This window comes from Carassius gibelio, chromosome B8 (genome assembly GCF_023724105.1).
Source record: "Carassius gibelio isolate Cgi1373 ecotype wild population from Czech Republic chromosome B8, carGib1.2-hapl.c, whole genome shotgun sequence".
Taxonomy (NCBI): domain Eukaryota; kingdom Metazoa; phylum Chordata; class Actinopteri; order Cypriniformes; family Cyprinidae; genus Carassius; species Carassius gibelio.
In genome coordinates this window covers 3,947,687-3,972,752 of record NC_068403.1, presented here as the reverse complement: position 1 = coordinate 3,972,752, position 25,066 = coordinate 3,947,687, and the positions used below count along the sequence as shown (strand labels likewise).

The following is a 25,066-nucleotide window of genomic DNA, read 5'->3' as shown; positions in this document are numbered from 1 at the left end:
AAGAAATGTAAAAAACACAAAAAGATTTGTAAAACTTTAACTAAAATTAAAAAGTAAAACTAAAAGTATCTCTTCGGTACACTGTGATGTAAAATAATGATCTACAATCATTGTGTATTGGTTTATAATAAGATGATTTCAATATGTGAGATGTGTTTGTTTATGTCAGTATGTGTGTGGGGTGAGAGGTTATTCTTTCGTCACGTTCTGGTTCCTCGTTTCTCTCTCTCTCCCATCCGTGTCTTGGAATGTCTGCCGACGGATCTTCCATTGTCCTCATCCATATGGCCACATTATGGGGTCCTGTCACCAGGCAACTGCAGGTTCTTTAGCGGTTACCATGACGAAGATTCTTTAATGACGTCGTCGCTGCCCCCATGCGCCTCTCTTCTTTATGGATGGAAGGTCCTTTTAAAAAAGTCTGGCACCTCCCCCGAGTACCCACCCAAAACACACACACACACACACAGTCACACACACACACACACACACTTGTTACTCAGCCTCGTAACCTCCTTAGTTTCCAAAGGGTGACTGGAACTAACAATCCCACAATGGCGGCTGAAAGAGCTGGTGTGGATATTCATACAGACTCTATTGTGTTGGAGACTGAGAGAGGAGGGTCGGGGGAAGCAGTGCTGTTAACAAACCCATAAACTACAGACACACAGAACACAAGAGTTTGTGCTAGAAAATGCTCGGTCAAATAATCTAAGAAATGGCTTCAGATGGCAACAAAATTGTATGTAGTTATTTAAGTGTAGAAATTTAGAAATTGTTGCAAACTAAAAACTTTACTTAAATATATGATTTTTTTTTTTTCATACCATTTTTTCCGAATTTAGCAATTATTGCCAAGTAAACACCTGATATATCATTTGTAGGTTTCTTTTCATTTCTTTTTTGGAAAGAAAACGTATGGATTTTTTAAATCTATTTTTTGGAATTAATATGTTAATGCAAACTAAAAATGTGATAAATTATTTAGTGTTTTTTTCTATTTGATTTAATGTAAAGAAACATGGATTTTTATATAATTTTTTCTAATGTATATAAACTATAATTCTAACAAAAAATTGTTTTTTTTTTATTTTATTGTATAAAAATTGGTGCACTGCCAGTGAAAGTTGGCAGTGCAAACAAAAATCAAATGGCCTAACTGTGCTTTGTTGAGTGGCCATATGGCCGAGAAACAAGGTTTTGGAGACCCAGACAACAGTTGCACTTTACATCTGACTGTACTCACTTTTTCTTTAATAACCACCCAGCTTAAAATACTTACAAGAGCTCATTTGAATAAATTGGTAAGAACCTTTGTGGTAACTTCAATGACTGATAAGCCTTCATGACCTTGTTTAGCATCAAAACTAGTTAAGAAGCAAACTTACAGTCCAGAAACCACATTTTATACTAAAGTTATAGAACATATAAAAGGCTTCCACAACCTGATATTGTGCTTGAGGTGACCGTGTACATCACAACTATAACCAGAGGCATCAAACAAGAACACAAACATTGTGTCAAAACTGTAAATGTTTATTCCAAACAACATTCATTCAAGAATTCAAAGACAATTAAAAAAAGCAAAATACAATGAACATTTCATACAAGCTGAATAGACTAGAGTTCTTGAGTTCAAGAAACATGAAGATGCCCATCCATGAAGACACTAACTGGCAGGATATTCCCAAAAATTTTTTGGACCTTTTCCATAGTGGACCGAGATCCTGCTGGACTGTATTTCTCAAGTGGCCTTGTTCAGCTCTGATGAGCGTCTGTGGACGGGTGACTTATGATTAATTGATCCGTCAGGAATCGCTTCAGTTTTCCAGCTGTTTCTCCAAGCATTTAAGAGTCTCTGCAAATGTGCTGAAGCAGATTCCTCTACACACTAAAACATCGGTAAGCATCACAACAGCTACAGCTAACTTAATGCTTTTAGTCTTTGACAAACTTTTACAATCTCACAAACTGCTCCAGGTACCTAAAAGAGATCTGTTGTCAGATTATAACTTCTCTTTCACTCAAGAATATCCCCGATAGGTTTGAAACAGCATTTTAAACAAAAGCAAAACACTTTATACTAACTTTCATTTTGAAAACAAACATTAAATAGGCTTAACAGATCATAGTTTATGCACATTCATTTATATGAATGTATCAACTCAGGAATTAATAGTAAATATTACAATTATTTACAAAGACATTAAACAATGTTTTATTTTCTCAGAAAAATCATGCTTTTCATTAATTAAATACATTTCAGCCAATCAGTCCAAAATGCTTTAAAAAATACAAAAAAAATACAGGCAGGTAACACTACTGTAAGGTTGTATGAATTAAAATACAGTAATTTGTTGTTTGCTCATGTTAGTTTACAGTGCATTAACTAATGTTAAACATTTTAATAATGCATGTAGAAATATTGTATATTTTTAGCTCATGTTAACTAAAGTAGTTAACTGATGTTTACCACTGAACCTTATTCTAAAATGTTACCAACAGGCATATATAAAAAATTATATAATGTTTAACAAATCAGTAGTGAATGCACATTCAAATATGAATACTGAACGATTCAGAACTATTTCAAAGCATTGTGATGATCTGTTAAGCACTGCATAATGTTTGTGTTACTATTGTTGAAAGTTATTATAAAACGTCAACCTTTCAGAAATGCATAAGCTATCCACAAAACTTTCGCGTTAAATAAAAACATGGATCCAATCAGTAGTCCACGAGATGCTTTAAAAAAAAGAAGAAGAACCTAAACATCTGCAGGTGCAACACTCAAGAACGCACAAACTTGTGTAAACGAGTCCAAACAGCGTCTAAACGTAATTCCTCTTGTCATAGTCCCCGTTGGATGTTGCTCTTTTGGTGGGCGCGTATTTGGCCGAGTAGCCTGTGTTTTCAGAGGACGGACACGAGCAGCAGAGCATGCCTCCCCCGAGCAGAAGCATCGCGGTGGCCGCCCAGCCGATGTAGAGCGCCGAGCCGATCTCCCGCTTCTGGGACGCCATAACCTGAGGGTTGTAGAAGTCGGAGATGATGTTGTTGGCCATCCAGCACAGGGGCACGAGCACGAATATGCCACTGATGATGTAGATGACGCCTCCGACGTTTACCACGCGCGCCTTGACGCTCTCCGTCTTGATGCAGTTGGTGCACTGCGCGCCGGCGATCACCACCATCAGCCCCACGACGCACAAGACGGACGAGACGACCGTGAGCGCGCGCGCGGCTTGGAGGTCGTGGCTGAGCGCGAGCATGGAGTCGTGCACCTTGCACTGCATCTGACCGGTGCTCTGCACGGCGCACGACATCCACAGGCCTTCCCAGATGGTCTGCGCCACCACGATGTTGGCTTCGACGAAGGCGGTCACCTTCCAGGCGGGCAGCCCGCAGGCGGTCATCTCCAAGAGCGTGCCGAAGACGCACAGAGTCAGACCCAGGAGCTCCAGAGCCGCGGAGGCCATCTCTATTATTCCTCAGATAGATCTGCACACCTGTTGAGGGATGTTTAGAAAGGCTGCGTTCCTCTCCAGAGTCTTCAGCCTTAGGTTTTCCTTTCTTCTAACCAAAGTGTACTCGTTTTCAGAACTCGTTTTCTTTCTTTTTTTTGTCTTGCGTCTCCAAATGTTTCTATTCAATGTTTTTTCTTCTTCTTCTCTTTATCTTTCTCGCTCTTAAATCGATCAAAAAATTGAAGTGCCTTGATCAGGTGGACAGCATCTCTTCTCTGCGTCTCTTCTGCGCTTTGACTAACGGACTTTTCTGGACAGAGAATAAGTGGAGTGGAATAATAGCAGCACGCCAAGAGGAGGGGTGTGTGTGTGTTTAGGACTGAAGTAAAACTTTTATCCAATCGCAGGACGGAGCATCTGTTGCTCGCCAATGATCATGCGGAGAAGCTGTGCGTTTGAGTTTGAGGGCTTTATCAATGAATAAAACAGGTTTACTTGTTAAGGATTTATTTTGAAACTCTTCAAGGACTCTCAAATCGGAAAGCCACCAGAACTATGGATATGCTCAAATAACTAACCTCCTTCTTTATATTGTGATTATTTATGTATAGCCTACGCTTCTTGTTACTTTTTTTTTAATTATAAATGTCGTGTTTGTAATTTTCTGTAATATTTAGAATGTTAAATGTTCAGCATATACAATAAAAAACATTTTGCTTTAATTTCTTATAAAAACAACTATACAAAATACTATTCAAATATAATGCCACTATGTATACGTTAAGTCAGCACCTAAACAAATACAAACATAATATAAAACTACTTTTAATATAAACAAAACTTTAAAATCGCTCATAAATAACACACACACACACATATATATATATATTGTCACAAGTCTTGAAGCGTGTTTAGACATGTTCGCTGAAAGCACTGGAAACTGTGACCTAACGCCGCCATCTTGGCTCGAAATCTCCTCTCTTTCGCCGCTCCCTCGCATTGCTATTTGAGCCTTAATGGTTTCCGTTGCGCCGGGATCTCGTAGGCATTATGGGATAAGGGCGAAATTGTAGCGGTTTCCGGATTCCCTGGATTGGCCTGCTGGGAAGAAAGAAAACAAGGGTGGTGGGGAAAAAAACCTCCAGGTTTTTGAGTTGTATCACGCGTTTATACCAGGTAAGGGCTTCTAGCGGATGAAAAGTTAGTTAAAGTTTCTTCGCGTTTGTATCCGGAAGTGATGAATCACTTTGTATCAACTGCTGTGTGACTCAAGTAACTGTTGTATGTCAAAGTTGATACAAAGTTGCACTGAGAAGAAATTTGATTAAATAATACAGCTGTATCACTCGACAGCCTTCTTGGTTTCTCAGTTTGAAACTGTAAGATAACACACATGTTTTGTTTTATCGCGGGAGTGTCAGTTTTAGATGTGCTACGTGCACTGAATGAAGAACGTTAACTCAAGCAGGGTGTGGAAGAGGAGGAGGTGTTTTCACTTAAAAACGAGGTGCTATAAAAATGTATACCCAAGGTTATCTGTTGTTTCATTTATAAATTACATTGGAATTTGGCACCATGTGAATTCAGAGACGTGTTGCTCCGAAAGGGCTTTGGGGGAGTCGAGGAGCTGATGGCCAGAGTTTGACAGCAGCACATTTCAAGTTTAATAGCACGTTCCCCGCCTGGAACCAGCCTCCACACTTTAACATGGAGCCAACAGCTCGTGCCTGAGTCAGTTTTTTTGTTATTTATCATTTGTTATATTATTCATAGTTTTTTTTAAAACACTTTTGTATCTTATAAAGAGAACATTCTGAACCTTTTTCTAAACTAATGATATAATATGCATGTTTATGTAAATTAGATATGTGATTATTGCTTAAATTCAAATATTACTGTTATATAATTACAGTTGTAATATATTTTTGAACATCTATGTTCCAAATGCTATGGAGTGCATTAGTCAAAATTATATAATGTGATGATTAAATTAGCAAAATACAGCATAAGAAATGAATATTTACTATAAATGTAGTACTATAGTGTAAAACACTAGTCCAAAACAGTTTCTGTTGAGTCTCAGAGGGCAAAATATTAACATTTTACTAACGTTCCAATTATGACAACGTTATTTCTGAATATTCTTTGAACGTTACAACATCAAAAAAAAAGGTTTAAAAATGTTTCTGAAAAAAGAATAATTTTTGCATTAGCAAGGAATAAAAAATATTTATATGCAATATAGGCCCAGGCGGCTCTAAACGAACGTTTGTTCATAACCTTGAGAGAACCTTACCAGAACGTTTAACTGTTAGCTGGGTATTTATAAAACAATATCAGTTTTTTTCCGTCAAACTGAATAAGAGAACTTCAGGCAGCTTGTATGTGTCAGAATGATATGTTAAAATAACCCTGAACCATAGTAGATAGAAGTGGCCTGAAAGGAAATCCCCGATTTATAATGAGCAGGATTTGGGCTTTTGGCAAGATGTGTGACAAGTAAACAAGATGAGTTCCTAAATGACTTCTTCATTATGAAGGACTATTAACTGTTTCAGATGAGAGTTACTTTTCTCTTTTATTGTGCAAATGTGCTTTTTTAGTGTCTTTAGTGTGCCTTTAGCAGTCCAATATAGGTTTGCATTGAATTTTTTTGACTCTTAGGTGTTGTTTATATCATATATAGGACACATTTTAGCATGTTTTATTCAGAGAAGAGGAGAAATGATTCAAAGCTAGTGTTTATTTCATTTTTTTTTGTTCTAATTTGTGTAAAAGATAAACTATTTGAAGATGGAACAAAATGGATGTGAAACTTAAATCTGATTAAATGTGTAAAATGTTCAAATATGACTTAATGTTTCACATAATGATGATTTATCACAAATTTAGAAGTTTGGTGCTGGTGAGATTTTTTAATGCCTTTGAAAGATGTCCAAAGCTGCGTTTATTTACTCATACAGTAAAATCAGTAATATTGTGATATAATATTACAATATAAAGAACAGTTTTCTTTTTAAAAAATATTTTAAACTGTGATTTATTCCTGTGATGCAAAGTTGTATTTTCAGCATCTTTACTCCAGTCTTCAGTGTCACATGATCTTCAGAAATCATTCTAATAAACCGATTTTAAAACATTTCTTATTATTATCAATGTTGAAAACAGTTGTGCAGCTTCATATTTTTATGAAACACGATCCATTTTTTTTCTTTATTAATGCATAGAAAGTAAAAAATAGAATTTATTTATTTTTAGTGTTATTTCTAACACTAATCTTTACTCTCACTTTTTTGTATTTTGCTCAATCAGTTACTATTTGAAAGCATATAACATGCATTATGCATGGACAAGGCTGTCGCTGGACACTCCACTGTTCATTGGATAATCTTGAAATGGTCAGTTAATCTGCAATATTGCTAGTTTAAAGTAAACTCTTTAACTCCGATAGCTAGGACTGTCTCTGCCATCTTGACTCTGTTTTCACATCTCATCCGCACTCCTGTCCTGTAGAGATGTGTCACTTCCGCTTCCGTTGGAAAGTGATTCCGTCCTTTGTCTTGAAAATCATTCATCAATACACCATTGATGCCGGAGTCACTCTTCAGAGGTGAAGCCAATTGCACCATTCAGTCATAAACACAAGTGTTGCTTTGAACGGTAGTTTGGTTGTGAAGCAGCGACTGACTGTATATATGAGGCGTCTCACGAGCTTACAATCCACATAAGCTCTGTCAGGAATTCTGTTAAGAACCTCAAAACCATTTTTCCCTTTATTGTAAAAACGGTAAAACTCTTAAGTCAGGTCACAACCTACAAAAGAGTTAGGTAGAGTTGAAAGCTGGTGTGCTTGGTAAATCTTTTCTTGGTTTTGAAGTTTAATGTACGTGTTAATGCAAAAAAATCACCCTCGGCGTAACCGCTGCGCTGATAATGAGGCCACTTGATTAATCTGCAATGAGTTTATCCTTGCTATAATTCCCAGCCAGCAATAACAAGACCTCCCAGAGTGTGTGTGTGTGTGTGTGTGTGTGATCAAATAGGGATTGCAGTGTCCTGTATTATAAACGCAGCACTGCTACACCCACGATCTGACATTTATCCTAAATTAGTTTCTGTACTTTCCTGAAGAACACTTTGACTCTTGATTTTTCCTGTCTCAGAGCAGAAACAGTCATGATCATAAAAGTGTAGACTAGAGCTCAGTTCAGCCTTCTTCCTTGTTTAGTACTTATTTTGTGTAAATAAGGTCAGAGTCAATTGGAAACGAAACCTAAATATGATTTGACATTGTGTGAAATGTTAAAATACTCACATTTCGAAGCATGATGATTTTAGTTTTTTTCGTAAACACATTTTTAAAGAAGTCTCATTCACTCACCAAGGCTGCATATATTTGATTAAATTATTGCAGTAAAAACAGCAATATTGTGAAATATTATTGCAATTGAAACAATTTCTATTGGAATATATTGTAAAATGTAATTTATTCTTGTAATGCAATGCACGTTTGTCCTGTTTTGGGAGTAGAAACATAAAAAAGGAAGAACACAATTCGACCTTCTTTTTGTTTTGTACTTATTTGGTGTAGGCCTATATAAGAATAGAAAAAAATGGAAATGAAACCTTAATCTGATTAAACATTGTGTAAATTATTCACACATTCACAACTTTTTTGAATAACACAAAATTTAAGTAAACGTGTACACATTTTTTAATGTTTATTTTTTAAATAGGCTCTTCTGCTTACCTTAGCTGCATTTATTTGATTATAAATACAGTAAAATCAGTAATATTGTCAAAAGTTATTGCAATTATTGCACTTTAAAATAATATATAAAATATACTGAATATGATATTTTTTCCTGTTATGCAAAGCGGAATTTCTTACTTGAGTAAAAACGAAATTTTACTAAACAGTGTTTAAATGTTTTCAAAGAATTATTGTTTTTGAATAGCACACATATAATACAATTTAAAAGTTTGAGGTTGGTAAGGTTTTGTTTGTTTTTAGTCTCTTCTGCTCTCCATTTATTTAACCAAAAATAACCAAACACATGATGACCTTAAGCACACTATCTCTGAACTGAACACCCTTTCACCCGAAGCCCATGAAGTACACCTGTGTGTGTGTGCTCTCATTTATGGGGAGTGGTGAAAATGTAGGAAAGCGTTTCCAGGAAGATTAAAGATAAACAGCATTGTTCCTTCCCTGTCGTCACCCCTCGTTCCGCTCTTCATGTCTGACACACTCCAGCGTCTCCAGAACAGTTTGTTCCCCATCAACGTCATCAGATCTGATACAGAGTGTGTCAGAGCTTCAATCATTAGTGTTTCATGCTTTCATTGAACGTGAATGTTTCTTTTGACTGGAATGTGAAGTATAGTCATTTTATTGGCCATTTGCTGCATTTAAGATTCAGTGACCAGCTTTTTTTTTTTGGAATTTTGATTTATTTGTTTATTTGTTGTGTTCTGAGAGAAGATTGTGTAAATGTAACTATTATTTCATTTTGAAACAACATACACTGCTGTTCAAAGGTTTGGGGTCATGAAGATTTGTTTTAAATAAATGAATAGTTTACTTCAGCGAGGATGCATTAAATTGAGCAAAAGACAGTATTAATATTACAAAAGATAAATTTTTTTCAAATAAATGCAGTTTTTGTGAACTATTGACTACAAATATATCACAGTTTCCAGAAAAATATGAAGCAGCACAACTGTTTTCAAAATTGATAATAATCAGAAATGTTTTTTGAGCTTCAAATCAGCATATTGATCAGAAATTGACAGTGACACTGAAGACTGGAGTAATAGCTTTTTATGTTTAGTTTTTAGTTTTTGTTTTCTTTTATGGAGTAGGTTTTCAACATTTTTTGCATTATCGTAGCCACCCTGTTCTTTAGATATTTAAGATAAATCTATAAGGAATTCCAAAAGACTTATTTAGTTTTTTCAATGTTTGTTCTTTATTTAGTTGTGTTGTCAGACGGAAACAAAATGTCGCAGTCTGGAGAAAAAGGAAAGGTAAGAGTCCCACACTTGTTTAATACTAAAATGTGTAATTGTTTTGTATATTAAAATATTTAATGTTCATAGTCACTATAATTAAGTCAATTGTCAATTTCTGACTTAACCAATGAAGGGAGTGTTAGGAAAATCTGTTGTTGTTATTATTATAATTATTTTGTTATTCTATTTGGTTCCCCAAAAGTTACACCCTTCACCTTTAAGTATTGAACGTTTCCGTATTAAACTTTATTGTGTGCTTCTAGTTCCCTGATGCTGCAGGATATGTGGGATTTGCCAACCTGCCCAATCAGGTTCACAGGAAGTCTGTGAAGAAAGGCTTTGAGTTTACACTGATGGTAGTCGGTGAGGAGCATATAAACACACACACATTCCCACAGACAGACAGACAGACACGGTGCTTTTAACCTGGTGTTATTTGTCATCTTAGGAGAGTCTGGTCTTGGTAAATCAACCCTGATCAACAGCCTCTTCCTGACTGACCTTTACCCAGAGCGCCATATACCTGGAGCGGCAGGTAAAACACACACACACACACGGCTCTCCTGAGGTCTTCATTAACTCTACAGGATATTGTGTCCAAGACTGAAATGTTCCCTTGCAGTCATGAGATTGAACCTCATTTTGACCCCAAAAATGTGAACACTCACACATAAAACTGTCTGAATGCCATTACATGAGATAAAATATCAAAGAATGCTTTAGTTGCAAGGTTTACAAAAGGTCTTAAAAGTCATAATTCACCATTCTACAAATTAAAGCTTTAAAAAGTTCTTAAATCAGGGCTGAAAGTCTGAAGTTCATCGCGTTTATGCCTAAAATAAGAACAAATATCTGTCAGAAGGGGACTGTATGTAAAGTTTTTTCCCTTTAAATTTCCTTTACATGGTCTTATATGGATAATATAATAATATATTGCATATTTTGTCTAATCCAGTAAAGTAAGACATTTTTAAGTGTGCCTTAGGGCGGGCGTACACGGTGCGAATTCGGATGGTCGGAAGATCGTATGTCCACGCACACGGCACGATTGAGTTTATCTGAAAATCGTACGGACGAGATGATATACGACACGATTTTACAACCTGCGAATTCCAGAAGCAATCGCACGAAGTTGATAGACGCGTTCGACTTGAAGCAGCGCTGCACGCACAGAAGGATCACTGTATGACATTACCGCGAGAGCGATAAGAGAGCACACATATCCAATGCTTTCGAATCGCTCTCGCGGTACTTTGATGTCATACAGGTGATCATTCTGTGCAGCGCTGCTTCAAGTGGAACGCGCCTAATATAACTGCTCTCCCTCTCTCATAACTGCATATAAAATATTGATACGAGCCGTGACTGTTTCCTACACGTACAGGTTATTTTTCAGCAATAGGAAACCGGGACATTTGGTTACCCTGTGTGTGTGTTCTTGTATATGGTTTATAAATATCTGAAATGGGTATTAAAATGTAAACATGGTTTATAAGGACAATTACTGTGCCCTCGTAAACCAAATGGCTTTAAAAAATACTATACGGTGTTTAATAGAAAATTTAAACATGCATTTTCCATGATGGATAGAGGTAGTGTATGGGGATATACAGTATAGAATACCGTTACGTTTATGGAGAGTCCCTGTAAACTACATATGCGTGTGTGAGAGAGAGAGGGAGAGAGAGAGAAGGCATTGGAATACGTTGCTAGAAACATCATACAGCGCTCGCTGTTGCTGACAGACTTCAGCTGCCGTCTTCGTCTTTCTTCTTCTGTGGTTTTCGTAGTTCGTGATTGGTCAACTTCAGATAAATCAACAAATCGGCTCGTTCAACTGCACAAATGGCACGAATTCAAACCGATAGCTCACAAACTTTTTAGACATGTTTAAAAATGATCGGGAGGTCGGGAAGTGCTCGTAAGCCACTCTGCTCGGCTGGTAATTCATCGCAAATGATACGAGCCGCGACCATACGAGAATACGCGATTTCCACACGATTGAAAAAAATCGCATGCGAACTCGTACGACAGAAAAAATCGCACCGTGTACGCCCGCCTTTAAATGTCCAAATGCAAGAGATATTTTCATAATATATTTATAATAAATCAGGTCATTTTTAAAGTTTTGTCTTCAGCATGATGCTGCTCCCAGTGGAATGCAAAAAATTTCTGATTTAGATGCTCTTTGCATGTAAAATCCCCTTAAATCCTCTGTTGAGCACTTTGTGTGTGTAAGCTCTGTAGAGTAAAAGTTTGTTTTTAACAAAGTAATCCCATCGGTAGCCCAGGGCCTCCTCCCAAAGGTTCTCAGAAAATCTCATTAATCATTTTCACAGTGCATCAATAAATCATTAGTATTTTAAGTTTGATTCATCTCGATGCTCTTCCTCAACTGTTTCTCTTTCTTTTTCTGTGAATATGTGTGTTTTTGTTCTGATGGGATGTTTTTGTTCTTGCAGAGAAGATTGAGCGCACGGTCCAGATTGAAGCGTCCACGGTGGAAATCGAGGAGAGGGGTGTGAAGCTCCGCCTCACTGTGGTGGACACGCCCGGATACGGAGACGCCATCAACAGCCAGGACTGGTCAGACCAAACATCTAGAGACAGCTTCAGTTAGAAGAATCAAAAGAATATTTTAGATTTATTTGAAATTAGTTTATTGTTATTTTATAATTCTAAAAGTCGTACGTCATTGTAATTAGCTTTTTTAAATATAAAAACAATTTTGGGTATGTTCTCATTTAAGATAAGAATTAGTGTGTTCATTAGGTCAGAAACCAATGGGTGTGGAGAGTCATATATTTATTTCCAAATTTGACGTTCTTTATGATTACGTCAGCTGTCCCATGCATTTTAATTTTCCCTGTAAATTATTGGTGGTAGATAATGACTGGATATTTGCAAAGCACAGTATACCTGCTGTAAATATATGCTGTTGCAGTTCGAAACATGATATGCTTACATTTGCTTAAAATGTAGTGGCATTTACAGTGTTTCTGTGTTGCATTATTACATTAGTCCATATGTGACCCTGGAGCACAAGTCCAGTCTTAAGTCTCTGGGGTATAATTGTAGCTATAGCCAAAAATACATTGTATGGGTTAATATTATTGATTTTTCTTTTATGCCAAAAATTATTTGGATATAAAGTAAAGATCATGTTCCATGACGATATTTTGTAAATTTCCTACTGTAAATATATCAAAACTTAATTTTTGATTAGTAATATGCATTGCTAAGAACTTCATCTTGACAACTTTAAAGATGATTTTCTCAAACTTTAGATTTTTTTTGCTCTCTCAAATTCCAGATTTTCAAATAGTTGTATCTCGGCCAAATATTGTCCGATCCTAACAAACCATACATCAATGCAAAGCTTGTTTATTCATGCTTTTATGCTTTTAGATGATGTATAAATCTCAATTTCGAAAAATTTACCCTTATGAGTGGTTTTGTGGTCCAGGATCACAAATTACATTTTATTACTTCTCATTACTCTCTTGTACAGGATTGGACACATTTCTTAGCATTTTGACGGCTAAGTCATACTTCTGAGCTTCATTACTCTAGATAACCAAACATTAAAGCACCCTTTTTTATTGTTTTAAGCATCTGCACATTTAGTTATTTTGAAATGTCACTTGCTCTGTGATATTTTGTCTAATGCATGGAAATGAAGACATTTTTAAGATTATGAGTGGATAATTTTCTTCACGCACAGTTTAAAGCAAAACAGCATTTCTTATTTTGTTTGCCATTATTGCATTTAAAAAATGCTAGATGGACCACAGATTTAGGCATCTTGTCATGCAATTTTAAAATGTTGACTATATTAACTTAGAAATGCAATGCTCATGGCAGAGATCTCAAAATAATTTGAATGCATCTTGCAAAGATATCCATCTCGTTATGTCTTGATGTTTCTTTAAAGTTGATTCATTTATCCAACAGCTAAATCACAGCATGCTTGAAACTGTTGCTTAAATAAGCAGTAGATCTTGACTTGGCGCCATCATGACACATCCCTACTTTTTTTTAACATAATGTGTGTTTACTCTTAAATGCACTTGCAATGGTGCTGCTGTTGTTCTGCATCGAAATTTCCCTTAGCTACTAGCTGTTTTTTATTACAGATATCTACCATAAAATTATACCGTGTGTATAACTATGACCTCTTTACTGGAAGACCGGACTGATTATTAATTGAATACCCCATGTTTTGTGTTGTATTGCATCTGCATAGCAGAGATTATTTTACATTCTGGCACTTGAATGTATACTGGAGGCAGCTGTTGTCTCTTGTTGCGCTATTGGTCATTGAGCCTTTGCTAAGGAATGCTGGGAACGTCCTGTTTGAAAGAACAATATCCTCCCCATCTCTCACTCTCAGATTTCTCAGGATGATAATGAAAATGTGCCATCCATGTTACCTACCTACTGTCATATAATGTCTTCTTCAGCATCTCGATAAGGCAGCGGTGTCAAGCCGAGTCATGCATCGACGTCTATCAGCAGACACAGAAGTGGTTTATTTCTGGTTAGGTTTAGTTTAGTTTGGGCTGTGATGTTCAGATAAGTCTGGAGACTTTCGAGCAAAAGGGAAGCTGGTGGCGAGACTTTAGAGATCTGAGAGTTGGTGCATATCAGTGTCATTGTAGTTAAATAAAACTCAAAACCATAAAAAGATAATTTTTACTTGGGCAAAAAAAGTCAACTGAAACAAAATATTTGATAAAAACTTTTTAGTTTTAACTAACGCTGTCAAACGATTAATTGCATTTAAAATAACACATTTTGTTTACATAATACTGTATATGAATGTGTGCTGTGTATATTTATTATATATATACAGTACACACACACGCATGTATATATTTCAGAAAAATATGTTAAGTTTATATATTAAACATATTTATTTGTAATATAAATTATATGAATATAAATATAGGAACATGTAAATGCATGTAAATATTTTCCAAATATATACTGTATGTTTGTGTATTTATATATGCATAATAAATATACACAGAACACATACATATGCAAAGAAAAACGTTTATTTTGTATGTGATTAATCAGTTGACAGCACTAGTTTTAACATGATGCACTAAAAACCTACAAAGTATATTAAAATAATAAAGAAAATAAATAAATAATTAAACCTTTTTTTTATTTTTTTAAAAAATTTTTTACCTAACCCTAACTTTAACCAAAACAAAATAAAGCATTAAAGCACTTAAATAATTTTTTCAACTTAAATAAATAATATTTTTCAACTTTTTCAAACTTAATAAAAAGGTAAAAAAAAAAAAAAAAAAAAAAAAAATGAAAACCATAAAAAAACATATTTTACTTGAAATAAAAAATGGTAACAAAACATAATATCTTATAAAATATAAGAATAAAAGAATTTCAATTAGCCAAAAGAACAGTTCTTCTTCTTTTTTAGCTGAAATAAATTAAATGTTATCTGAAACAAAAAAATAAATAAAAATATACATAAAACTTCCTGATTTTTTGTTATTTAACCTGATGTACTAAAAAAACTAGGGCTGTCAAATGATTACATTTTTTTTATCAAATTAATCAGAATTTTCAGTGGATTAATCAGGATTCATCACTATTTGCAATTACACCGGAGTCCTAACCATTTTTTTTTTCTGAAAAGCATACCAAAAGATAAATAACAGGACACAGATACATAATTTTCATGTATTGATTCATCAATATGTGGTTCTTTTTTTCTGAATTTCAAAAGTTTAACATTTACTTAGATCAAATTTACCTGAGCACTATATCAAACCATGCCATTTTACTACAGATAGTGTAAGAGTTTTAGGGGAACCAGTGGTTAAATATAGCCACATATCTATGAAATTATGCATAGAGAAACTCGAAAGAATGAACTCAGAAACACAAACATGCGCCACCATCACATAAGCAGCACTTTGGGCACTCTTGTTTTTGGGAGGTGTTCATTTGCTCTGCCACAATACTTTAGGATCGATATTTTCACGTTCTGAAGGCTTCAAGTGCCAGTAAAACCAAGTAAAAATGCATATGCTTTCCCAAACAGCTGTAATTTTCGCTGCATTGCATGTAGGCATTCTGCGCATGCGCAGTGTGAAACACAGGACACTATAACAGGAAGAAGCTCCAGCGTATCAACTACCAAAGTCGTCTCTGTTTATCGAGCTTGGCATGAATGTATTTGAGAGTAACTGGGGTAAAACCTTAAGCTTCTTCAGTGTTTTCGTCGCAGCGCTCGCCGCTGTTTTTTACTATCTTGAGAATTCAGAGATCGACGAGACTTTCCTGACCTGAATAATTTGTTACACTGCGCATGCGTGAAATGTGTTAAAAAATTTGACGTAATTAACAACAAACAACTAATTAACGTCGTTAACGCGCTATTTTTGACAGCCCTTAAAAAAACCTTAAGTAATAATGATCAAAAACGGAATAAATGTTTTAAAAGTTATTAAAATAACAATAACATACCTAAACTTCAAACGTTTACTTAACTGTAAAGTAAAAAAAGAACTAATTTGAAATATTATTCAAATCTATGTTAAGATCTCAATGATAATAAGTTAACACTGGTGCATGTGGTCTGTCTATACTGGACAGGAGCCAGTAAAAATAAGGTTGTGGAGCATTTTGATAAGCTTTATTTGGACAAAGTGTTTGTTAGTTTGTTTAGTTTCTAAAGTGCATCCTGATATCTCATGATAAGATTATGGTTATGTTCAGCTGAGATCCGTATCCGAAGCTTGTTTAATGCATTAGTTTAATACAATCACAAGCTTTTATGTCTGAGTGTTTCCTTTCAGCTCGTTCTCTGATCTCTGCTTTATTCTGTTCGACAGCTTTAAGACGATCATCCAGTATATTGATAATCAGTTTGAGCGATACCTGCATGACGAGAGCGGCCTGAACCGCAGACACATCGTTGACAACAGAGTACACTGCTGCTTTTACTTCATCTCTCCGTTTGGACACGGGTAAAACACCTGCACACATTATGTCTTACGTCATAAGTCAATAAAACATTTTATGCATGCAGAAAGTGGCCTGTTTGCAGCAGAAGTGATGCATTAATGCAACATAAATCACTAACAAAAACCACAGGTGGAATTACACCAAAAACTTTGCACTTTAAAGTTTAAGTTCAAAAGTGATGTGAATTGTCCATCAGACATGTAAAATGTTTTTCAAAGAAGTCTCGTCCGCTCACCAAGGTTGCATTTATTTGATTGAAAATGGTGTCAAATCACCAATAGTGTTAAATATTAGTTCAATTGAAAATAACTGCTTTCTATGTGAATATAGAAAGTGATTTCTGTGATCCGCAGCTGTATTTTCAGCATCATTCCTCCAGTCTTCAGTGTCACATGATGTTCAGAAATCAGTATAATATACCGATTTGATGCTTTTCTGATGATTATTTGGAACAATTCTGATTATTAACAGTTTTGAAGACTGTTGCATGGCTTCATATTTTTGTGGAAACTCTGATGCATTTTATTTTCAGCATTCTTAAAAAGTTAGAAAGAACAGCATTGAATTGAAATAGATTTTTTCTTAACATCATAAATAGGGACACAACGATACCACTTTTCCAGAACGAGTCCGATACGGATACTTTTATTTTTTATATTTACCCCGAAACTGTACTAAATTTTCACTGTACATTTTTTTTATGATACATTTTGTTTTCAGGACTCTTTGATGAATAAAATTTTTAAAAGAACCACATCTATGGAACTTTTTATTTACATTATAAATGTCTTTACTGACACTTGTAAACAATTTGATGACCTTTTTTTTCTTTAAAAAAAAAAAGAAAAAAAAAAAAAAAAAATATATATATATATATATATATATATATATATATATATATATATATATATATATATATATATATGTTTAGATGTAGTTAGAGCAAAGTCATCCTAATTCACATCTTTATTTTTATTAAAAGAACAGCATTTATTTAATATAGAAATCTTTTGTAAGATTATAAATGCATTTGCTTTCATTTACTGTATGTTCAGTTTAATGCATATTTTCCTAATATCTTTTAAGAAAGTTTTTACTGACCCCAAACCTATGTGTTTGTGCTTCGGTGTGCTTGGTTTTCCCAGCCTGAAGCCTCTGGATGTTGAGTTTATGAAGGCGATCCACAGCAAAGTCAACATCGTCCCTGTGATCGCCAAAGCCGACACGCTCACGCTGAGAGAGAGAGACCGTCTCAAGAGAAGGGTGAGGATCTGGCTCTTTCTGTCTAGAACAAGCACGACTGACATTTGACCTATGACTAGTTGACAACAAGCCACAAAACTAACAACAGATGTTATATTTGATCATCTTTGCTGTTGAGTCCAGCTTTGGACCCATTTGTGTCCAGTGTTTGGTGATGAGACTGTGTGTTACTGTAGGGTGGGGTTTGTACATGCATTCATGCATTGTGACATTTTTGGCATTCTGGCATGGAAACAAGTATAGCAAAAGACACACTTTAGTGAGCAGTTCTTCATGGACAATAGTGTTCTCCGTGTGAAGTCTGCAGATGTTTCCCTCTAACACACAGAGAATCTCACACCTGCTGGATTGTGTCTGAAGCGGGGTCAGGTGTGCTTCGACCTGCACGCTCCACGTCTTCCTGCTGATGTGCTCCGCAGGTTAAGTTGGACGGTGATTATGTGGCGTGTATCTGGCTCTACTTCTTTGGGATGTTATCTGTAGTCCCACAGGAAGCTTGCATAGATTAACACGAGCACTAGAACTTGTTCAGCATTTCTGCTGCTGTTTTTAACACACATTATGTTAATGATCACAGATGGTGGAGGTTTATTTTGCCAGTGTTTATCTTAAAACTTTCCGTTTCATTATTACTTTATTACTCATCCCTCCTTTTGTAAAAAAAAAAAAAAAAGTGGAGCTTTGAAGCATTGTTTATAAGTGCATACATTTTATACCCACTAACATTCAAAAGTTTGATTTCTTTTATGTTGTTGAACGAAATGTCTTCTGCTTACCAAGGTTGTGTTATTTGATAAAAAATCCAGTAAAATCAGTAATATTCTGAAATATTATTACAATTTCAAATAACAGCTTTCTATGTGAATTTATTTAAAAATATAATTTATTTCTGTGATGCGCAGCTGTATTTTCAGCATTATTACTCCAGTCTTCACTGTCACATGATCCTTCAGAAATCAGTCTAATATTCTAAATTTGCTGCTCTTGAAACATTTCTGATTATTATCTGATTGTTTGTTGAAAACAGTTGAAAAAAAAACAACCTTGATAAATTTTATTAAAAGTATTCATTTATTTAAAAAAACCCACCAAAGTCTTATTGACCCAAAAACCTCTGAATGGCAATCTATTATAAATTAGGTTACAATTATTATTTATTTAGTGCAATTTCCCCTTAATTTGGATCCTTAATGTTTAGGCCTTTTTGTTTTAAAATCCTGTTTCAGAAGCTTCTCATGGCTATAATTGAAGTCAGCTACATGCAACTTGGTTAACTATAGTACAGTAGTGACCTTAACTCGTAATTGTTTAGCTGCTTCTATGAACAACAAAAAAGCCTGAAGTCTTCTCATTTATGTCTTGAGTTTAGGGTGTTCTGATTAGTCGTTCCACTTGACTTCTGTCAGCGTCTTTTATGTTGTGTGTTCTTGCATGTAAACAAACATCACCTCATTACTGAAAATGGTCTGTTTTAGATAAGCCTGGTGGAATCTAGCCCACATCCGGCAATCATTGCATGAGCGTCCATCTAAGTGGCAAGGAAAGATCAGTTAAACCTTCCCCACCGTTAAACCGCCGTTTCATCAAGCTAAATGAGTGCTAAGTGTGTGTGTTCTCTGCCCCACAAATGTAGGGTTTTTGGGTTTGATGCAGTGATGTCAAATGGAAGTGATTCACACAGAAAAACACAACAAACATTTTCACTCTTGATCCAGTGCACTTCCCTGATGGCTCTGAAAATCACAGGACTTCATTGCCTATGCTAGTCCATTTTTAGACATGGCTTCGGACACTGATTGCTTGTATTTTTAGTAGTTCCTGTTATTCGCCTGCTCCTTAGATGCCATTTTTCTCTTCCTGCAGGTAATTTCAAAACACATTTTGATCCACATTCCCACATTGCTGTGTTTATTAATGCATGTTTTGTTGTTTTAAGGAGAGAGCTCAGCAAAAATGAAAACCCGTTTACTAATTTTTCAAACATAAATCACTATAAACGTATAGTATACAGCTTTAATCTTAAAGTCATACACAACTGTTTTTTTGCAAGAACTTAATAGTTTTTTTTAATAAAGACACGTTTAATTGATCAAAAGTGAAAGTAAAGACATTTATAATGTTAAAAAAAAATATTTTGAACTGTGTGCTCATCATAGATTTGTGAAAAATAAAATGTATCCCAGTTTTCACAAAAATATGAAGCAGTGCAACTGCTTTCAAAATTGATAATAATCAGAAATGTTTCCTGAGCAGCAAATTATTTATGGTGGATCATGTGACACTCAAGACTGGAGTAATGATGCCGAAAAATTAGTTTTGATCGCAGGAAGAAATTAAATTTTAAAGTATACAGGAAAAGAAAATATTGTAATAATATTTCACAAAATTTCAGATTTTATTGTATTTTTGATCAAATAAATGCAACCTTGCTAAGCATAAGAGTCTTTAGATTTTAGATACACCGTCTGGTGCACCTGGACATATCATCAGTGATGTAACCTAGGATCACGGGGGGTTTCGGGTCTTTCAACAATCAGACCCCCTCCCCTAGGCGACCCAGCCGGGGTGATCAGGTCCCAGCTTATGTCCAGGTAGCGCTACTACCCTACACGCCATGCCTCTACTCTCCTGATCCACAGCCACCTTGATGCTACTTCTGCAGCATCAGTGGCCAACTTGATGGCCCTTCACTGGTTCGCCCCTGTGATGCCAAGCATTTTGTAGGCCCTGCAAAGGGATTGGCCCACAAACCCTTGACATCCCACTTCGACGGGTTGGCATATTGCCCGCCACCCATTGCTCTGGCAATCCTCCACAAGCTGGGAGTACTTTGCCCTCTTTCTTTCATTGGCCTCCTCCATACGGTCCTCCCAAGGCACTGTGAGCTCCAAGAGAATTACTCCTGCTTGGAGGCCTCTGAGGTAAGCGCAACGTCTGGCATTAATGTTGTTATGGCAACTGCCTCAGGGAACTTCAGCTGCTTGCCCAGATCAACTGACAGCTCCCAGTCACGCGCCGTTGCCAACAGGCCAGAGGAGGTGCCCCGGGCAGCTGGTGTTGACTTCTCCCCAGCTCTGACAAAAGCTTTGGTCTTCACTGGGCGGAGGCTCTTACTGTGGCTAATTCCACTGCAGATAGAATCTGCTATGGCTTTTAGGACCTGGTCATGCCGCCAGCGGTAACGCCCCAGCTCAGGATGTGTTCCAACGTTCCTCTCTTCTGGTAGAGGGGGCATGCTGGTGTCTCCACCTTTCCCCAGGAGAAGAGGTTGGATGGACTTGGCAACACGTCATAGACCGCCTGGATCAGGAATTTTATCCTGTAGGGTTCAGCCTTCCAAAGCTCAGTCCATGTGACTTTGCGCTCCACTGTTTGCTCCCATCTTGTCCAGGCGCCCTGTTGCCGCATCCCAGCCATCTGGCAAGCTCGCTTCTCCTCAACTCCTGCACGCACCTCCTCCAGAATCAGAGACCTCCTCTCTTTCCCTTCCGCCTTGTCATAGCGAGGAGTTCTTCTGCTGCACAGGCCAGCTCTCCCCTGTGCCACTGAGCCCACCAACACCTTTTGCCGTAGCCTTGACTCCGCGTCATCCACTGCCACGGTAGCCCTCCACTTCCGCCCTGTCCTGACCTCAATCCCAGCCTGGGCAACCTTTGGATCACTGGAATCCCGATACTGTAGGACCTCCCTGGACCGTGTCACCATGAACTCCTCACTCAGGCTGCTCATGGGAAGCTTCAGCTTGTTGTTCTGCCCATATAGAGCGATGCTGCTCAGGCTTCGAGGCAGTCCCAGCCACCTGCGCAGAAACCTGCTGATCCTCATCTCGAAACCTTCCACCGTTGAAATGGGGACTTCATACACCAGGAGGGGCCATAGGATCCGAGGGAGGATACCGTGCTGGTAAATCCAGGCCTTGAACTTGCCAGGAAGGCCAGACTTGTCCACCATGGCCAGCCAGGTCTCCAGGTCTTGGTTGGTCACTTTTGTGGAAGCTGCGTCTTGCAGGCTGCAATTGAACACCTTCCCCAGGCTCTTCACAGGTTCCTCTGTCAGTGATGGTATCTTGGTGGTGCCAAGTGAGAAGTGGAACTTGTCAGTAACCTTCCCTTTCTTCAGCACGAGGGACCTTGACTTTGCCGGCTTGAAGTTCATGCGAGCCCAGGACATCAGCATCTGAAGGCCATTCAGGATCCAGCTGCAGCCTGGGACAGATGTTGTGGTCACTGTCAGGTCATCCATGAAGGCTCGGATGGGTGGCTGTCTAACTCCAGACTTAGAGATGGGCTCCCTACACTGCATTTCTGCAGGTTTCACCAACATGTTCATGGCGAGTGCAAAAAGGATGACTGAGATTGTACAGCCAGTGATGATCCCCTTCTCAAGCTTGTGCCAGTTTGAGGTTGTTGTTCCGGAGGAGACTCTCAGATGGAAGTTGGCATAGTAGTCCAGGATGAGGTCTCTGAACTTCTTCGGGGTGTGATGCCGGTTCAGTGCCTCTTCGACCAGTTTATGGGGTATGGATCCATAGGCATTTGCGAGGTCCAGCCACAGCACAGCCAGGTCCCCCTTGTTCTCTCTGGCTTCCCTGATAAACTGAGTGACCACGCCTGTATGCTCCAGACATCCAGGTACCCCTGGGGTTCCTCCCTTCTGGACTGATGTATCTATATAGGAATTCTTCAGGAGATAGTCTGTCAGTCGCCTGGAAATGAGGCTGAAGAAGATCTTTCCTTCAACACTCAGCAGTGAGATGGTCCGGAACTGATCGATTTTCTGAAACTTCTCCTCCTTCGGGATCCAAACACCCTCTGCCTGTCTCCACTGGTCTGCTACCCTTCCCCTCCTCCAAATCACCTTCAGGATCTTCCAGAGTCTGTGGAGTAGTCTTGGACAGTTCTTATAAACCTTGTAAGGTACTCCACTGGGCCCTGGAGCGGAGTTTGCCCTTGCCCTTCTAACCACCTCCTGGATCTCCTACCAACCGGGCTCTTTTCCGTCAAAGTCCAGTGCTGTTGCAGGTGGATTGATCAAGAACCTGCAGGGCCCTAGGTCTTGCTCTCTGTACTCATCACTCTAGGACTGCTTGAGGTGGTGGTCAACCTCAGCTTTGGAGCAGGTGAGTTGGCCGCTGCGCTTCTGTCCTAGCAGCTTTTTCGTAAATCCAAATGGGTTCGCTAGGAAGGCAGCTCTCCTCCTGGACCTCTCCTTCCTCCACCTCCTATGCCCCTCCGCTCTCCTCAAAGTCATCAGCTTTTTGCGGATTATGCTGCGTAGCTCTGCATGCGGTCCCCTCTCCTCTTCGCTTGCAACCTTGAACTGCTGCCTCAAGGTCCTCAGCTCCTGCCTGAGCTGATGGATTTTACTTGCTCTGTTGTTCATGGTATAGGGGGGCTTCGCTGCTTGCTTCTCCTCAAGTCCAAACCTCTCTGCAGCTAGGCTGATGATGATTGTAGTCATCATTTTGAGGCGTCGATCAGCTCTCCTTTTGGCTGTTGCCTCCAAGATGGTATCTGCGTCTTCGTCAAACTGACGCCACTCCTTCTCCTTGCTAGCTTGGGGCCACTTCACCCGACGATGTTCTGATGTCCTGTGTGCATCAGGTGGTTGCATCACCTGGAGGCTCCGGGCACTGTGGGGTGCCTCCGGGCCTGGCTCCTCCTGCGTCTCACCAGGCGTAGTTCCTGTGCGCTGTGACTCTACCTCCTTCTGTATACACTTCTTCTTGGCCTGGTGGATCCGCAGGCCATGTCGGTTCTTGCATATCTTGCCACATTTGCATTCCATTGTCGTCGTCATGTTTTCATTGCCATATATCGTCATCATTTGATCCGTCCTGTGGGATTCTCTTCCGCCCCCCCTCTCGGGAATCCCTTGGGGTATATCTCCTGTAGGTCGATTCGTAGCTTTTGTGGGTTCCTTCTTCTCAGAAGGTGCAGCCTGGGATGCTACCCCTCACTGCCCTAGTGCCGTCTTTCCAGGCTGTCCACTGTCTCTCCAGCTGTCACCAATCTGTACTTGGTGGTCAACCAGACTGTTCCTGGTAGTCACTGGTTGTTCCAGAGAACAAGATTTTAGATACACCGTCTGGTGCACCTGGATATATCATCAGTGATGTAATACTTTTTAATACTTAAAAAGTCTTGCATGCCGACCCTAAAATTTTTATCAGGACTGTAAATTATCTTGCTGTCTATTCTTATTCTTTCTCACTAAATAATGATAGACTTTGCATGTTTGGCTGAACTATTCTTTTAAACTCTTCCCTTTACTGTTGCTGAGAAACCCAAGACTACTTCAAACTTGATTGTTTAGAACTTAATTTTAGGAAATTGCTCCATCGAACCTGAATGTTAATGTGAATGAATTGGAGGAAGTTTAATGCTTGTTCTTTTCATTGGTACCTCCACAAATACTTGAATCCTTTTTTTTTGCATTGTCAGACAAATACGAACACACCCTTCAAATTTTTCTCTACCTTATCTTTTCCCAAAGAAGACTCTTTATTGGATGCAACTTTCATTCATCGTTTCTGAAGTGCAAGTCAGCAGTTTAGTATTTCTCGCTCCCATTCATGATGCCACTGAAGGCTCCCAAAATCCTGCCATAAGCTTGACGAATGACCCATTGTGTCCTCGCGGTCTGACTGATATTTATGTTTGATTATCTCCCTCACTTTCTCACCGTGATAGCTTCGCTCTCATTCTCTCACAGGACTGCGATCTTTCTCGCACCATCATGAAAGGGGGAAGCAGCTTGTGTAGAACAATATGGGCTTCCTGTAATGTGTCACGCTGATTGGCAGGGAAAGCCGTGTCAGCGGTGTGCAGGACTCTTATCTGAGACCAGAGTGTGGTCATAAAACCCTAAAACTTATAAAATACTCCAGGGATGTTTAGGTACTAGCTCTCACTACCTAAATATATACCGATGAGCAGCAGTTCTCGTCTGTGTGAGAAGGAAAGCCGAACTGACGCACATCTGGGGCACGAGTTGAATGTGATTCCCACAGGTCAGATTGTAGGTGCGCTTGGAGGGTTGCATTGTTGTGTTTATGTGAATTTGAATGTTATTGTGGATGTTTGCTATGCTGCAACCCCCATCACGCTCATATCTCAGTCTCCAAACTGTCAAAGCTTTCCTCTCTTTGTCCTCTCCTTTGGCTCAATGCGAGAGACGTACGAGCGCTGTATGCGTGCGAGATCGTGCCCTTGCCAACCGTTACCAGCCTTATTGTTTTTAAAAACACAGCGGGGTCAAAAAGTCTGAGAGCACTTCTGAAAATGCATCAGTTTTTATTGTTTAACTAATTTTTT

The 25,066-nt window shown here is 38.2% G+C and overlaps 2 protein-coding genes across 2 annotated transcripts in view; one reads left to right on the top strand and one right to left on the bottom strand.

Annotated features, from left to right (window-relative positions):
• Positions 1-1,515: 1,515 nt before the first annotated feature.
• LOC127963094 (claudin-4) lies at positions 1,516-4,158 on the bottom strand. The gene has a single exon (XM_052562758.1). It carries the CDS (start codon positions 3,477-3,479, stop codon positions 2,832-2,834), a length of 648 nt encoding a protein of 215 aa, XP_052418718.1. The 5' UTR covers positions 3,480-4,158; the 3' UTR covers positions 1,516-2,831.
• Positions 4,159-4,385: 227 nt separating this feature from the next.
• The window catches only part of LOC127963092 (septin-2), a 33,913-nt gene continuing 13,232 nt past the window's right edge, over positions 4,386-25,066 (top strand). The window contains exons 1-7 of the mRNA XM_052562757.1: positions 4,386-4,643; positions 9,448-9,497; positions 9,746-9,845; positions 9,931-10,017; positions 11,945-12,068; positions 16,355-16,489; positions 17,633-17,750. Coding sequence (XP_052418717.1) covers positions 9,471-9,497; positions 9,746-9,845; positions 9,931-10,017; positions 11,945-12,068; positions 16,355-16,489; positions 17,633-17,750 — 591 coding nt within the window. The 5' untranslated portion in view covers positions 4,386-4,643; positions 9,448-9,470. The remainder of the gene's footprint in view (positions 4,644-9,447; positions 9,498-9,745; positions 9,846-9,930; positions 10,018-11,944; positions 12,069-16,354; positions 16,490-17,632; positions 17,751-25,066) is intronic.